Consider the following 16,001-nt stretch of genomic DNA (forward strand, 5'->3'; position numbering starts at 1 on the left):
AAGTGAAAACATTCTGAGTGAAAGGCAGTTTAGTTTCAGAAAAGGAAGATCGTGTGTATCCAATCTATTATGTTTTTATTCAAGAGTGACTTACATACTACAACATAGAGAGGGATGGGTGGATGCTATCTACCTAGACTTGAGAAAGGCCTTTGATAAAGTACCACACAATAGACTGATGTGGAAACTAAAGAAGATTGGAGGAGTAAATGATAAACTAGCAAAATGGATGGAAAATTACTTAATGGGAAGAGAAATGAGAACAGTGGTGAGAGGAAGGAAGTCCGAGTGGAAGAAGGTAACCAGTGGAGTTCCACAAGGGTCAGTGCTGGGTCCCATCATGTTTTTGATTTATGTTAATGATATGCCAGTAGGAATTGACAGTTACATGAACATGTTTGCGGACGATACTAAAATTATGAGGAGAGTAAAGAATGTGGAAGATTGTAACAAGTTACAGGAAGATCTTGATAAAATATATGAGTGGAGTAAGGAGTGGCAGATGGAATTTAATATAGACAAGACCCATGTTATGAAAATGGGAAGAAGTAGATACAGACCAAACAGGGATTACAGGCTGAGTGATGAAAAAATTAAAGAGACCAATGAGGAGAAAGACTTAGGAGTAACGTGCAAAACACTTTGTCACCGGAGAAACACATTAACAAGATTTTTTTGAAAACATAACATGCTTCAAAATATTGGCCTTGCATTCCACTACCTAGATGAAGGAATGATGAAGAAGATATTATGTACCTTAATAAGACCCAGTTAGAATATGCAGCATGTGTCTGGTCACCGATATGAAGAAAAATGTGAAGAAGGTAGAAAGGGTACAGAGGCTGGCAACAAGGATGGTACCAGGACTCAGGGAGTTAGACTATGAGGAAAGACTGAGGGAGCTGGGGCTGACCACATTAGAAGAGAGAAGAACAAGAGGAGACATGATAACTATGTATAAATTGGTGAACAAGATTAACATACTGGACAAAGAGTTGATAAAGGTGACCACAAGTAATCATCTCCGAGGACATGGAAAAAAGCTAATAAAAGACATCTGTCTAAATGACGTGAGAAAATACAGTTTCCTGCATCGTAGCATTGATAAGTGGAATAAACTGAGCAGTGATGTCGTTGACGTGCTGTGTGTCAATCAGATGAAAGAGAGATATGACAGGAATGGACAAGGAGACAGGACACAGAGAGCTTAGCTCGGGCCCTGTAATACACAAATAGGTAAATACAAATAGGTAAATACACACAGAAAAGGGTGGTCATGTGTAACAAATTTACTGAGTTTCTACTCTAGAATAGTTGACAGAGTACAAGAGAGAGAGGGATGAGTTGATTGTGTTTATTTGGATTTAGGAAAGGCATTTGATAAAGTGCCACATGCAAGATTACTGTGGAAGTTAGAGGAGAAGGGTGGCTTAAAAGGAAGCACATTGAGATGGATTGAAAATTATTTGAGGGGGAGAGAAATAAGGACGGTAGTTAAAGATATGAAGTCCAAGTGGAGAGCAGTAGAAAGCAGAGTGCTGCAGGGGTCAGTATTGGAATAATATATATATATATATATATATATATATATATATATATATATATATATATATATATATATATATATATATATATATATATATATATGACATGCCAGAAGGAGTGAACAGCTACATAAATCTGTTTGCGGATGATGCGAAACTGTGCAGAGTTATAAAGCAAAAAGAGGATCGTGAAATACTGCAGGAAGACCTAAGTAAGATCTGGGAATGGAGTAAAAAGTGGGAGATGGAATTCAGTGTGGACAAAAGCCATGTCATGCAAATGGGAAAGAGTGAAAGATGACCAGTGGGAATCTATAAGATGGGAGATGGAGTAGAACTGGAAAAAGTAAAAAAGAAAAAGGATTTGGGAGTGATGATGGGAGAAAATAATCAACCGGTAAGCCATATTGATAGAATTTTCAGAGAGACATAATTTGCTAAGGAATATTGGAATAGCATTTCACTATATGGACAAAGAAATGATGAAGAAACTGATAAGTACTATATTAAGACTCAGATTGGAATATGCAGGAGTAGTGTGGACCCCCCATAAAAAGAAACACATATGGGAGCTGGAGAGACTACAAAAAATGCTACAAGAATGGTTCCAAATTTGAAGGGATGACATATGAGGAGAGACTAAAGGCTATGGATCTACCAACCCTGGAACAGAGAAGGGAGAGAGGGGATCTGATACAAGTTTATAAATTGATCAATGGAATGGATCAAGTAGATAATGAGAATCTGATCCTGAGAAAAGAATATGACATTCGAAGCACAAGATCGCATAGTAAAAAGCTGGGGAAGGGAAGATGTCTAAGAGATATTAAAAAATATAGTTTCCTGCAAAGATGTGTTGAGACTTGGAATAGTTTGAGTGAAGAAGTGGTGTCAGCAACGAGTGTGCATAGTTTTAAAGAAAAATTTGATAAGTGTAGATATGGAGACGGGGCCACACGAGCATAAAAGCCCAGGCCCTGTAAAGCTATAACTAGGTAAATACGCACACACACACACACACCCACACACACACACACACACACAAATATGCACACACACACACACACCCACACACACACACACACACACACACACACACACACACACACACACACACACACACACACACACACACACACACACACACACACACTAACTTTACAGATTACTGAATGGAATAGAAAATCTGGATAGGGAAGATCTCTTTGTAATGAACAGAGAAACAAAGAGACATGCAAGAAAACTAAAAACAATCGCCTGCAGAAGGAACTTTGTTAAGTTTGTTTGACTTAGAACCTACTTCTTATATTAGCATTTACAATGCTTCCCAGCCATCTATTCTCACATCCAAAGAACTTTCGTCATATTCTGCCTCCGGCAACCTCTGATAACTCATGGCTAACCTGCTTCCCTCGGTATCCTGAGATGGGCTTGTTACTGATGCCAGCTTTCACTGGTGTTGTTTTTGTAATATGAATAGTGAGGAAGCTATCTCACATAGCTCCAAAATTCCTTCATTGAAAGAAATATCGAACGTCATCTTTACTTGTGTTGCCAAAGAATGAAAAAAATACTGATATCAATTATTACAATAACTAAAATATTTATTTCATAGCATGATAATATCAAGTAGTATTTAGAGATCTTTCATTAATATTCTGTATTTGAAAAAGGTTGTTTGGTGTTGTAGAGAAATCAGTCATCTCGTTGTCCTGGGAGGATTTCATGTCAGTGTTGAAACATATGAACAAGAAAATGTTGGGAAGCTTGACATATTTGGCTTTTAGCAGTTACTTGCATTCTTGGCAAGCATTTTGTGTTTGTTGTTTTGCTTTTTGTCCATGTAAGGTCTAGCATGTCACCATCTTTACAGATACATGGGGTGGCTGTATTTGCCATTATTTTTGAGTGCACCATGTTATGTACAAGTTTCAGATATGGGTATTGCTTATTATGCCAGTGTTGCTGTATTCACCTTTCTTCTAGGCACATTTGCCATTTTCTCTTGACTGACACATGTATTTTTGGATCCTTTTAAATAATTACTCATTTTAATATTCATTAACCAAATAGAACACTTATAAAAAAAATATATTTATATGTTTTGAGATGAGGTATATTCTATAAGGGCTATGTAAGAAGACAAGAAGAGCATAATTACAACAGTCTGTTGTCTTTATTGTACTATTTGTTTATCAGCGATGAAAACTTTTGCACCTACCTCTTATGGATGTCTGAAGGAGAAGTGGGACATGTCTGCAGCAACTGGTCTGTTTGATCCCTTGATTGTATTATTTTTTCTTAATGTCATTTTGTGCTGTCCACTAGGCAAGCCATCAAAGTTCATAATGATCTGGTACCGCATTACTGCATTGTCTGTTGTTTGTGGTGGCAATTATAGAATAAAAGCAAGAAACATTTTTAGTTCTACTGAAATATTTTTTTCAGTCTACTCTTTTATAATACACAATCACAATATATTATAGAGTCTTGAATTTAGGTGAAACTTAAGGTGTAAGAACCTCCAACTGTGCACTTTGTAAATTGATTTATGAGTTTTTGTTTGTTTGTGATGCTTTTTATAAACAAATTATAAAATGTCTTGTTGATGGTGTGATAATTTTTTATTTGGTTAATGTAGAATACATGTGAATTTCTTCCCATATTTGTGAATTTGATAACCAGTTTCAAGTGCTTTTAGTATTGATCTGCTGCTTACTGCTTAGCTGCAGTGTGGGATCCTTATAGGACAGGAGTGTCGTGTTAGTTGTGTAGATTTTCTCCTAAAATTAATTTTAATGGCTACATTTATCATTTATGTAATGTTTATGGAGAGACCTATATTTACCACAATGAAAGTGTATTTAGTGATATTTACTGGCTGAATTAATAATTTGTCTGATATCTTTTAAAAGAGATAAGTTTGCCATAGTGAAGGTACTACATTGTGATTCATAGGCATATCCTTCAAGAATATAAGTTACACACCATACCATTTAGTAAGATTTATATGGTTAAATCATGTATTTTTCTATGCAATGAAAATGCATAATTTAAGCATATTGGTATTTGATTTCTCATTAAATTAAACTTTTGTAACCTAAGATTTTATAAATTAACTGTTCATGATTTAACTTGAGAATTATATTTCAACAAAATTTAAGACTTTGCATAATTCCCTAACAATGAAGTTTAATATATGATTGTTTTTTTTAGCACTGAGGGAACGAGCACTCAGTGGAGACCGTGGAATGCCTAAAGGAACTCCAGGGAAACGTGCAAAGTGGCACCTGGGTAAGTTTTTTTGGGATCTTTTTAAGGTTTTAGATTACATTGGTTGGTTGCATCAAATTATGTGAGTGATATGTAGAGTATATCTTTTAAGCTATAGCATTTGTTTGCCAAGGTGATTTTTTTTTTTTTTTTTTTTTTTTTTTTTTTTTTTACAGGTATCCGGTCTCAAAGTAAACCCCTGGACATTATGAGTGAAGTGTACAAGGCTATGAAGGTCTTAGGTTTTGTAAGTAGGGGATGAAGCAGTTAATTTCTTATTCTAAAGTCTAGTTAGATGCAAGATGTGTGTTCAAATATCTGATAGTCATAAATACTGCTTTATTTCTGGTGACATATGGCAGTTATGTATGTGTAAAATATATAGATGAAAGTACTGTTCAAAATGTTTCCAGGAATGGAAGGTTGTAAATCCATTCCATGTGCGTGTGCGCCGCAAGAATCCAATAACAGGAGGCTGTGTACAGATGGCCCTGCAACTCTATCAAGTTGATTACAGATCACATCTCTTAGATTTCAAGATCATCTGTAATGAAGGTGATACAACACAGGTTGAAAAGAAAGGCAAGTGTTATTTTTAAATGTATAGTTGTCAATTTACTCTTGCAACTGGCCATTATTTAAGATTTTAGGTAGCAATTAAGAGAATCAAGATTTTCAGGAAGTGTCACAATTATTTTCAGTGTGGTCCTAGGACTGGTGGAGAAGTCATTGGAGATCTCTGTGGTCTAACTTATAGGGCAAATCAAGGCAAATCCTGCAATGATAAAGGTTTTACTTTGTAATTGTAGTGAATACTTTGTCAATGATGATGAAGTAGATGAAGAGCAAAGCCAGAAAGTACTGTAAGATAGTCATGAGCCTTGGGTTTTCTTTACTAAGGTATCTCAATAAGTGCAGGAATTGTGTAGACATCTCCATAGTCATGATTGACATTGGCAGAGCAAATAGTGAATCCTTGTTATCAAACAAGTTGGTATATGAATATGGTCCTCACCTTTGATCTACCAGTGTGGACTGGGAATCAACATGAGAAACTCTTTAAATTTGAAGTGGAAAATGAAACTGACAGTGCAGAACTGTAAAGAATACATTGTATGACTAAAGTGGTAAGAAAGAACACCATGAGTAGTGAAGGTGGTAGACATATCTTGGTCAATTGAATGATACTATTCTCAAATACACTAGAACATTTTTTAACAGTTCGATGGGATGAACAGTTGCTGATGAAGTTTTTGTATATTGTTTGGTGTACTGCATCTATAATCAGTCACTGCAGTTCATAAAAATAAACACCTTATTTCTTTGAAGAAATGGCCATCACCTTGATAAACTTGAGACAGATTCATGAAGCAGTGGATAGGCTCAAAATCAGCTCTCTCTCCATCTGACTGAAAACATACCTGTGGTCATCCTCTTAGTTTAAAATTGAAAGATTTTTAAAAATCATTATTGAATAAAAACAAGTAATGTTTTGTTTTCTGGGAAATTTCAATAGCATGATTTTAATGTATCTTATTTTTTTTTTTAGATATTAATCTACATTCTTATTACATGCTTATTTGTGATGTCTCAGCATAAGTTATGTGTTGGAATGGTGATTACTTGCCATTAACATCAGTAGCCAGTAGCTTCACAACTATATAGACCAGCAGTCCTTGTGTTCAGAGTTTTGAACATGGTTTAAATGCACGCCAAAAAAAAAAAAAAAAAAAAAAAATATATATATATATATATATATATATATATATATATATATATATATATATATATATATATATATATATATATATATATATATATATATATATATATATATATATATATATATATATATATATATATATATATATATATATATATATATATATATATATATATATATATATATATATATATATATATATATATATATATATATATATATATATATATATATATATATATATATATATATATATATATATATATATATATATATATATATATATATATATATATATATATATATATATATATATATATATATATATATATATATATATATATATATATATATATATATATATATATATATATATATATATATATATATATATATATATATATATATATATATATATATATATATATATATATATATATATATATATATATATATATATATATATATATATATATATATATATATATATATATATATATATATATATATATATATATATATATATATATATATATATATATATATATATATATATATATATATATATATATATATATATATATATATATATATATATATATATATATATATATATATATATATATATATATATATATATATATATATATATATATATATATATATATATATATATATATATATATATATATATATATATACACACACACACACACACACACACACAGAGACGAGACGCGGCAGAGGAAGGACGCGATACCGTCGCTCCCAAGAATCAGCTGATCTTCACTACCTTTGTTTGGGTTTACAGTGGCCTGGGCGATAAATGTGGACTCATTTTTTTTTCATGAATACAGTGTTAAATAATAATGAGTGAGAAAGATATTCCATCTAAATGCAGGTATGTGACAAGGGAAAGAATGAAAGCTGATGATGACAATGTTGGTGAGGGAGGAGGAGAATTTGAAGGCTTTGATACGGCGCAAACTTCACTATTTGATAGAGTCTTAACTATCGAACGTAAATTAGATAAATTGATAAATTAAAGTATGGGAATGAAAGAGAATGAAGAACAGGATAAAGAGCTCCAGAAATTGAAAGAAAGGATAAAAAGAGTGGAAGAAAACGAAACTAGGCTAAGAACCGAAAATGAAGAATTAAAAGTCCAAATAGCGAATTATAAGAAATTGATGGAAGAAGGACTCGGTAAAGCCGATAAAGAGAAAGAAAAGCTAAAAGATCTAGTTAACAAAGAAGAAGAAAGAATACAAGACGTGATTAAAAAAGAAGTACAAGCATGGAGAATCCAAGATAAGAAAGACAAGGAATCATTTCAAGAAGTATTTCAAGAACAGTTAAAAGAAAGAGATGAAAATATGACAAGCAAAATGATAGGAGTCCTCAAGAAAAAAAAAAATGTAGTAAGAGAAATTGCGGAAAAAAAAGAAGAGTGTAGTTATTTTTGGACTGAAAGAAAAAAATGTTAAATATAGACCAAGAAGGGAAAAAGACGAAATGAAATCAGTAAAAGACCTACTAAAACATCTGAATGACGAGGATAGACAGAACTTAGAAGAGGAAGTAGAAGAAATCCATAGAATGGGACCATATCAAGAAGGAACAGTGAGACCAATTAAGATATTACTAAAATCACAAGCAGCAGCAGAAGAAGTACTATACAGAAAAACGAAACTCAGAGAAACAGAATATATATATATATATATATATATATATATATATATATATATATATATATATATATATATATATATATAGAAAAATAGAAACGAGAGGAAAGGAAGAGACACAATGAACTGGTGGCAGAAGCAAGAGAAAAAATAATGAAAGGTCAGAGGAGGAGAAGAAGGCATTTTTGGAGAATTATAGGAGACAGGATAAGGAAATGGTATATAAAAGAGAAAAAGAGAAAAGAATGGAGCAAGTTTAACTAAAAATGATAAGAACAAGAGATTAAAAATGATGTATACAAACATAGATGGGATTTTATCTAGTAAATTAGAATTAAGAGATTACATAAAGAAAGAAGAACCAGATATTGTATGCCTGGTGGAAACAAAGTTAAATGAGGCAATAAAAATAGACATAGATAAAAGGTATAATATATGGAGGAGAGACAGAGTGGGTAAAGGAGGAGGAGGAGTCATGATGATGTTAAGGAAGGAGATAGTGGTAAATCAAGTGGAGTTTGGGAAGGAAAATCAGAAATACTGTATGTTAAGATGCATATTAACAAAAGGAGTTAACAATCATTGGAACATATGTGCCACCAAAACAAACTCATGGACTAACCAAGAATATAGAGACATGATAGATGACACAATAAGGAGTCTTACAAGAATCATTAAGGAAAGGAGAAAAGTGATATTGGTAGGAGATTTCAACTGTAAGGAGGTAGACTGGGAAAATTATGAAAGTGGTATGGGGAAGATGCCTGGGAGATAGATTCCTGAACCTAATGATAGATAATTTGATGGTCCAAAGAGTAAAGGAAAACACAAGATTCAGAGGAAACGATGAGCCGGCAAGATTAGACCTAGTTTTACAAGGGATATACCAATTAACGATGATATAAGATACAAGTGCCCATTGGGAAAGAGTGACCATGTAATATTAGAGATGGATATAGAAGAAGGAAAGGAAGATAGAGATGAATCATACAAAGGAGACCGATTAAATTACAGAAAGGCTGATATTGAGAATCTCAAGAACTATTTTAAAACGTAAACTGGGAGGAGATGGAAAACTCATTAACGGTTCAAGAGAAATATAACTTATTTTTGGAAATATACAAAACTGGGGTCAGGAATATGTTCCGAAATATAGACCTAAAGAAGAAGGAAAGAAAGATTGGTTTAATGCAAGATGTGCTAGGGCAAAGGAGAAACGAGATGGAGCATGGAAAAGGTGGAGAAGAAACAGAAATCCAGAAAATAAGGAAAACTTCAAAACAGCAAGAAATGAATATGCTAAGGTGAGAAAGGAAGAAGAAAAGAACTATGAAAAGGACATTGTCGAAAAATGTAAGGAACAACCAAAATTGTTCTACAGATTCATAAATGGAAAAATAAGACAAAAAGAAACAATAGAAAGGTTAAAAGGAGAAAACGGAATGGTGGAAGACCCAAAAGTATGGCAGAACTGTTAAATAGTAAATTTCATGAGGTCTTTACTAAGGAATCCAAATTTGAAAGACCACAGGGTAATAGAGAGACTGTCTATATGAAAGAGATTAAAGTAACCAAGCTTGAAATAAAAAGTTGATGACGGAATTGGATGAGGAAAAGGCAATGGGACCGGATGAAGTCTCAGGCAGAATACTGAAAGAATGTAGGAAGAACTAGCAAGTCCAATATACAACATCATAAAATGCTCAATAGAAAATGGAACAGTGCCAGTGGAGTGGAAAAGAGCTGAGGTGGTTCCCATATATAAGAGCGGAAGGAAGGAAGAACCTTTAAATTACAGACCGGTATCACTAACTAGTGTAATATGCAAGATGTGTGAAAAAGTAATAAAGAAGCAATGGATCGAGTTTCTTGAAGACAACAAAATATTATCAAATAGCCAATTTGGTTTTAGAAAAGGTCGGTCATGTGTGACAAATTTATTGAGTTTCTACTCTAGAATAGTTGATAAAGTACAAGAGAGAGAGGATGGGTTGACTGTATTTATTTAGATCTAAAAAAGGCTTTTGATAAAGTGCCACATGAAAGATTACTATGGAAGTTAGAGGAGAAGGGTGGCTTAAAAGGAAGCACATTGAGATGGATGAAGAATTACTTAAGGGGGAGAGAAATAAGGACGATAGTTAAAGATATGAAGTCCAAGTGGAGAACAGTAGACAGCGGAGTGCCACAGGGTCAGTATTGGCACCAATACTTTTTCTCGTATATATAAATGACATGCCAGAGGGAGTGAACAGCTACATAAATCTGTTTGCGGACGATGCGAAACTGTGCAGAGTCATTAAACAAAAGAGGATTGTGAAATACTACAGGAAGACTTAAACAAGATCTGGAAATGGAGCAAAAAATGGGAGATGGAATTCAATGTGGACAAAAGCCATGTCATGGAAATGGGAAAAAGTGAAAGACGACCAGTGGGAATCTATAAGATGGGAGATGGAGTAGAACTAGAAAAAGTAAAAAAGGAAAAGGACTTGGGAGTGACAATGGAAGAAAATAATCAACCGGTTAGCCATATTGATAGAATTTTCAGAGAGACGTATAATTTGCTAAGGAATATTGGAGTAGCATTTCACTATATGGACAAGGAAATGATGAAGAAATTGATAAGTACTAAAATAAGACCTAGATTGGAATATGCAGGAGTTGTGTGGACTCCCCATAAAAAGAAACACATAAGAAAATTAGAGACTACAAAAAATGGCTACAAGAATGGTTCCAGAATTTAAAGGGATGGCATATGAGGAGAGACTAAAGGCAATGGATCTACCAACCTTGGAGCAGAGAGAGAGAGAGGGATCTGATACAAGTTTATAAATTGATTAACGGAATGGATGAAGTGGATAATGAGAAACTGATCCTGAGAGAAGAATATGATTTTAGAAGCACAAGATCGCATAGTAAGAAACTAAGGAATGGACGATGTCTGAGAGATGTTAAAAAATTTAGTTTCCCAAAGATGTGTTGAGACTTGGAACAGTTTGAGTGAGGAAGTGGTATCAGCAAAGAGTGTACATAGTTTTAAAGAAAAATTGGATAAGTGTAGATATGGAGACGGGGCCACACCAGCGTAAAGCCCAGGCCCTGTAAAACTACAACTAGGTAAATACACACACACACACATATATATATATATATATATATATATATATATATATATATATATATATATATATATATATATATATATATATATACATATATATATATATATATATATATATATATATATATATATATATATATATATATATATATATATATATATATACACACACACACACACACACACATATATATATATATATATATATATATATATATATATATATATATATATATATATATATATATATATATATATATGACATACACTACACACACACACACATATATATATATATATATATATATATATATATATATATATATATATATATATATATATATACACTCACACACACACACACACACATATATATATATATATATATATATATATATATATATATATATATATATATATATATAATTTTTTTTTTTTTTTTTTGGGTGGGTGGGGGCGTATGCATTTAAACCGTGTTCAAAACTCTGAACACAAGGTCTGCTGGTCTATATAGTACTGAAGCTACTGGCTACTGATGTTAATGGCAAGTAATCACCATTCCAACTCATAACTTATATATATATATATATATATATATATATATATATATATATATATATATATATATATATATACATATATATATATATACTTTCAAAGCATGTTATCGAGTTTTCAACCAATAATTTTTTATGGTTATTTAGGTAAGTTAAAGGTTATATTGTTATATTGGTATATTATTTACAACTATGTAGGAATATATTGATTAGGGGCATGACGAAGGACTGCAGGTTGCCGAGAGGGGCGGCCTGAGGCCGCCAGGAGGGTGGGCAGGTCGAATGTTGTGACGCCCAGGGCGGACAGCTGGGAGCTTTGTGGAGTGCGGTAGAAGTAGAAGCGTTATATAAGTAAAAGGTTATATTGTTATATTATTTACAAGTATGTAGGAATATGAAACACAAGCTTGTTTTTGTTGTTGATTAGGGCCGCGAACACGAAGGAATGCATGTTGCCAGAGGGGTGGACGCCTGAGGCCGCCAGGAGGGTGGGCAGGTCGAATGTTGTGACGCTCAGGGCAGACAGCTGGGAACGTAGTGCAGTGCGGTGGGAGTAGAAGCGTGGGCAGCGGGGCAGGAAATGCAATAGGAAAGGGCAATAGGGATCAGCAGACAAGCGCAGACGGTGCAAGTCAGCTGCGAGTGTCGTGTGGCCCAGGCGAAGGTTCCGGAGTTGTTATTGTTGTGATAGGTGCGTGAGCCCTCAAGGTCGTCAACCTCCTCGTTGTCATGGTAACAGGCTTCCCATTTTCTTCTTCACTCCCTTACACACAGCTGCTGCCTCCCTTCTCATGTCTTTTAATTATGTCCACTTTTTCTTGTAGCGTAATGGTTTTCCTTTTCTTAGCATCACTGCTGTCACTCAGGAGTTTTCTTTTTGGTGCCATTGAGCAATATACTAAGATAGTCAGCAAACGCAGATGTAGGAACACTCTTGCCAGGGGCGACGGTGTGGTGGAACTGAGGTACGTAGAATGTTATTGTATTCAAGCATGAGGTGGGTGGTGTGGTGGATAACCACTAGTGACGCCTGGCGGCCAACAATAACAATAAACCCCGCGCTTTACAATTAATAAATTTAAATTTTTTAAAATCTTAAATTGCCTTATAGTGGACTGACGTAAGTCCGAGTTTGACATAACTCGAGACCGACGTAACCCGGGACCTTACTGTATATATATATATATATATATATATATATATATATATATATACACACACACACACTGGTGTTGGTTATTTTTATGAAGTACTTCACAATATCAATTATGCATGAAAATGTCCTGATCCATGGATATGGTAAAAGTATTTCTTGTGAATCTGTAACAGTTTCAACTGTCAGATGTGTATTTGTGTACCTGATGCCTGTTCTTTGTATAAATGTTCTGCGGGAATTATTCATCATATATATATATATATATATATATATATATATATATATATATAATCAAATGTTTTATATTTTTAGCTTTGGAAGAGGAAGAGACTGGGCCTACTGGGCCTACATCTCATCATGTCATGGAATTTTTTGAGATGTGCGCTGCATTGATCACTGAATTGGCACGCTGAGATCTTCGAGCAGAACTGCCTGACTTGAGCACTATCCTGTTATTAACTGGGTAAGGTGACCATAAGAAGCTAGGTTATGCAGATGTTTACCTGAGAGAGAGAGAGAGAGAGAGAGAGAGAGAGAGAGAGTCTCACTCTCTCTCTCTTTTCTCCTCCCCCCTCTCTCTATCTCTTCTTCCCCCACCCTCTCTCTCTCTCTCTCTCTCTCTCTCTCTCTCTCTCTCTCTTCTCTTCTCTTCTCTTCTCTTCTCTTCTCCCCTCTCTCTCTCTCTTCTCTTCTCCCCCACCCTCTCTTTCTCTCTCTCTTCTCTTTCGTCCCCCCTCTCTCTCTCTCTTTTTTTTTTTTTTTTTTTTTATTTATACCAATTTACATAGATATATAGAGTTTTGTACATTATACATTACATACTTTTGTACAATATTAGGCTAAAGAAGTCACAGTTAATGCCTTCTATCCGAAAGCCTGCCTCTGTCTGTCTGTCCGTAGCAGCCACTCATTCACTGTACACTTGAACTGCTGCGTGGACCAGCAGCCCTCTACACTCGCTTGCACAGCAACAAAAGCGTTCCACAAGCCGATATACGTGTTGAGGAACTGCCTTTGTTGGTGCCACGTTCTGCACCTGGGCTGGAGCAGCTCCCCAGGGGCACGGATGACGGTTCTGGTGGCAATCTCGGCCTGTCGGGCAGGCTGCTGGAGTTCATGCAGGTGAGCCACCCTCTGCTGCTGCACCTTGAACATGACGGTGAGGCCCGCCATGTCCCGCCGGTGTTGGAGGGTGTGCAGTGTAGGGTGGAAGCCGAGCTCACTCTCCCTGATGAGCCTCGCCGCTCGGTCCTGGACCTTGTCCAGGAGAGCGAGATGTTTGTTGGCCGCGCCACCCCAGGCAAGGCAGGTGTATTCCAAGGAGGAGCGGACCTGCGACTTGTAGAGCAACTCCAGTCCTTTGGCGTCCAGAAGGTAGGAGATTCTCCTCAGGGATGCCAGCTTTCCTGAGGCCTCTCTGGCTTGTCGCTCCAAGTGGGTCCTGAAAGTTAACTTACGGTCGTAAGTTACCCCCAGCACCTCCACCTCCTCCCGCGTCAGTGTCTCCCCGTTGAAGGCGAGGCGCAGGGCTTCACTCGTCCTGGTGATGCTTAGCAACTGGGTTTTGTGAGCAGCAAACTTAACTTGCCACTTCCTTCCCCAGGCTGCGATGCGGCTCAAGGTGGCGTTGATGTCACAGGTGGCTGCAGCTTTCTCCTCCAGTCCGTAGCTGTGGGATAGTGTTATATCATCTGCAAATGCCTTCGCTGCAGGAACGAGGTGTAACAGATCATTGATATACACATTCCACAGCAAAGGGCGAGGCAGCTCCTTGAGGAACGCCTGCCCTTATGGGCTGTGGTTTTGATTCCGCCCATTGATAATTACTTTGAGGTGCCTGGCTCTCAAGTAATTTTCTAGGAGCTGGAGGAGTGTTCGTCACGCCTACAGCGGAGCTTGGTGATGAGCGCTGCATGCCAAACTCTGTCAAACGCAGCTTCGATATCAAGAGCCACTACTGCTGTGGCCTTGCCTCGGTCCAGGGCCTCACTCCACTTCGTGGAAAGGAGCAGGTGCAGGTCTGCTGCCGACCTCCCCTGCCTGAACCCAAACTGCCTGTTGCTCAGCAGGTGGTGGCGCTCGAGATGCTGCGTCACTCGTGAGGCCACAATTGTTTCCAGCACTTTGCTCAGCACAGGCAGCAAGGACACGGGTCTGTAATTTTTTGCCTCTGCCTTGGAGTTCTTGTGAAGAGGCACCATACTGCTTCCTTTCCACATTTCAGGCCATGTGGAGGTGGCGAGGCAGTGATTGAAGAGGGAAGTGAGGGGGCGCACCAGCTCAGCAGCACACTGGTGTAGAACGCGCGGGCTCATGTCCTGAGGCCCCACAGCTTTGTTCTCGTCTAAACTTTCGAGAATCGCTCGCACTTCCACTTCACTTGTTATCACTTTCACTAGTGTCTCTTTTACTATTTGAGGCAGCAGCGGAGAGGGTCTTTCGGGGTCGGGGATGCACATCTTTTCTCTTCTCTTCTCTTCTCCCCCCCCCTCTCTCTCTCTCTCTCTCTTTTCTCCTCTTTCTCTCTTCTTTTCTCCTCCTCCTCCTCCTCTCTCTCTCTCTCTCTCTCTCTCTCTCTCTCTCTCTCTTTTTTTTTATTTAAACTTAATGCACATAACATACATATTTTACACATAAGTATGTTTACAGTTGGAGCTGAGTTCGTGAGGAAAGAGCGTGCACTGGCATGTGACGCTCATTCTAAAGCTGCTCCCGGGGACGGCATTGTGAGCGAAGGTGTCATAAAACTGTCACTGTCAGTTGCGCACCTCCCTCGCCACTGATCAGCACTGTAATGTCAGGCACACGCACATCCCACGTCACTGTGTTTCACTGTCACTGTCAGGCATACTATTTTCCTCCACTGTCACTGTCAGGTGGATTGCAGGCTGGTGGACACTGCCATTTTATCACCTCTCTCTCTTTCTCTCCTCTTC

The 16,001-nt window shown here is 36.2% G+C and overlaps 1 protein-coding gene across 3 annotated transcripts in view; it reads left to right on the forward strand.

The window, feature by feature from the left end:
- Positions 1-16,001, forward strand: part of LOC123517411 (5'-AMP-activated protein kinase catalytic subunit alpha-2-like) — a 74,057-nt gene that overhangs the window by 43,032 nt on the left and 15,024 nt on the right. For all 3 annotated transcript variants that reach the window (XM_045277427.1, XM_045277426.1, XM_045277428.1), the window contains 4 exons: positions 4,761-4,838; positions 4,994-5,064; positions 5,231-5,399; positions 13,378-13,528. In XM_045277427.1, coding sequence (XP_045133362.1) covers positions 4,761-4,838; positions 4,994-5,064; positions 5,231-5,399; positions 13,378-13,478 — 419 coding nt within the window. In that variant the 3' untranslated portion in view covers positions 13,479-13,528. The remainder of the gene's footprint in view (positions 1-4,760; positions 4,839-4,993; positions 5,065-5,230; positions 5,400-13,377; positions 13,529-16,001) is intronic.

This window comes from Portunus trituberculatus, chromosome 42, assembly GCF_017591435.1.
Source record: "Portunus trituberculatus isolate SZX2019 chromosome 42, ASM1759143v1, whole genome shotgun sequence".
Taxonomy (NCBI): Eukaryota; Metazoa; Arthropoda; class Malacostraca; order Decapoda; family Portunidae; genus Portunus; species Portunus trituberculatus.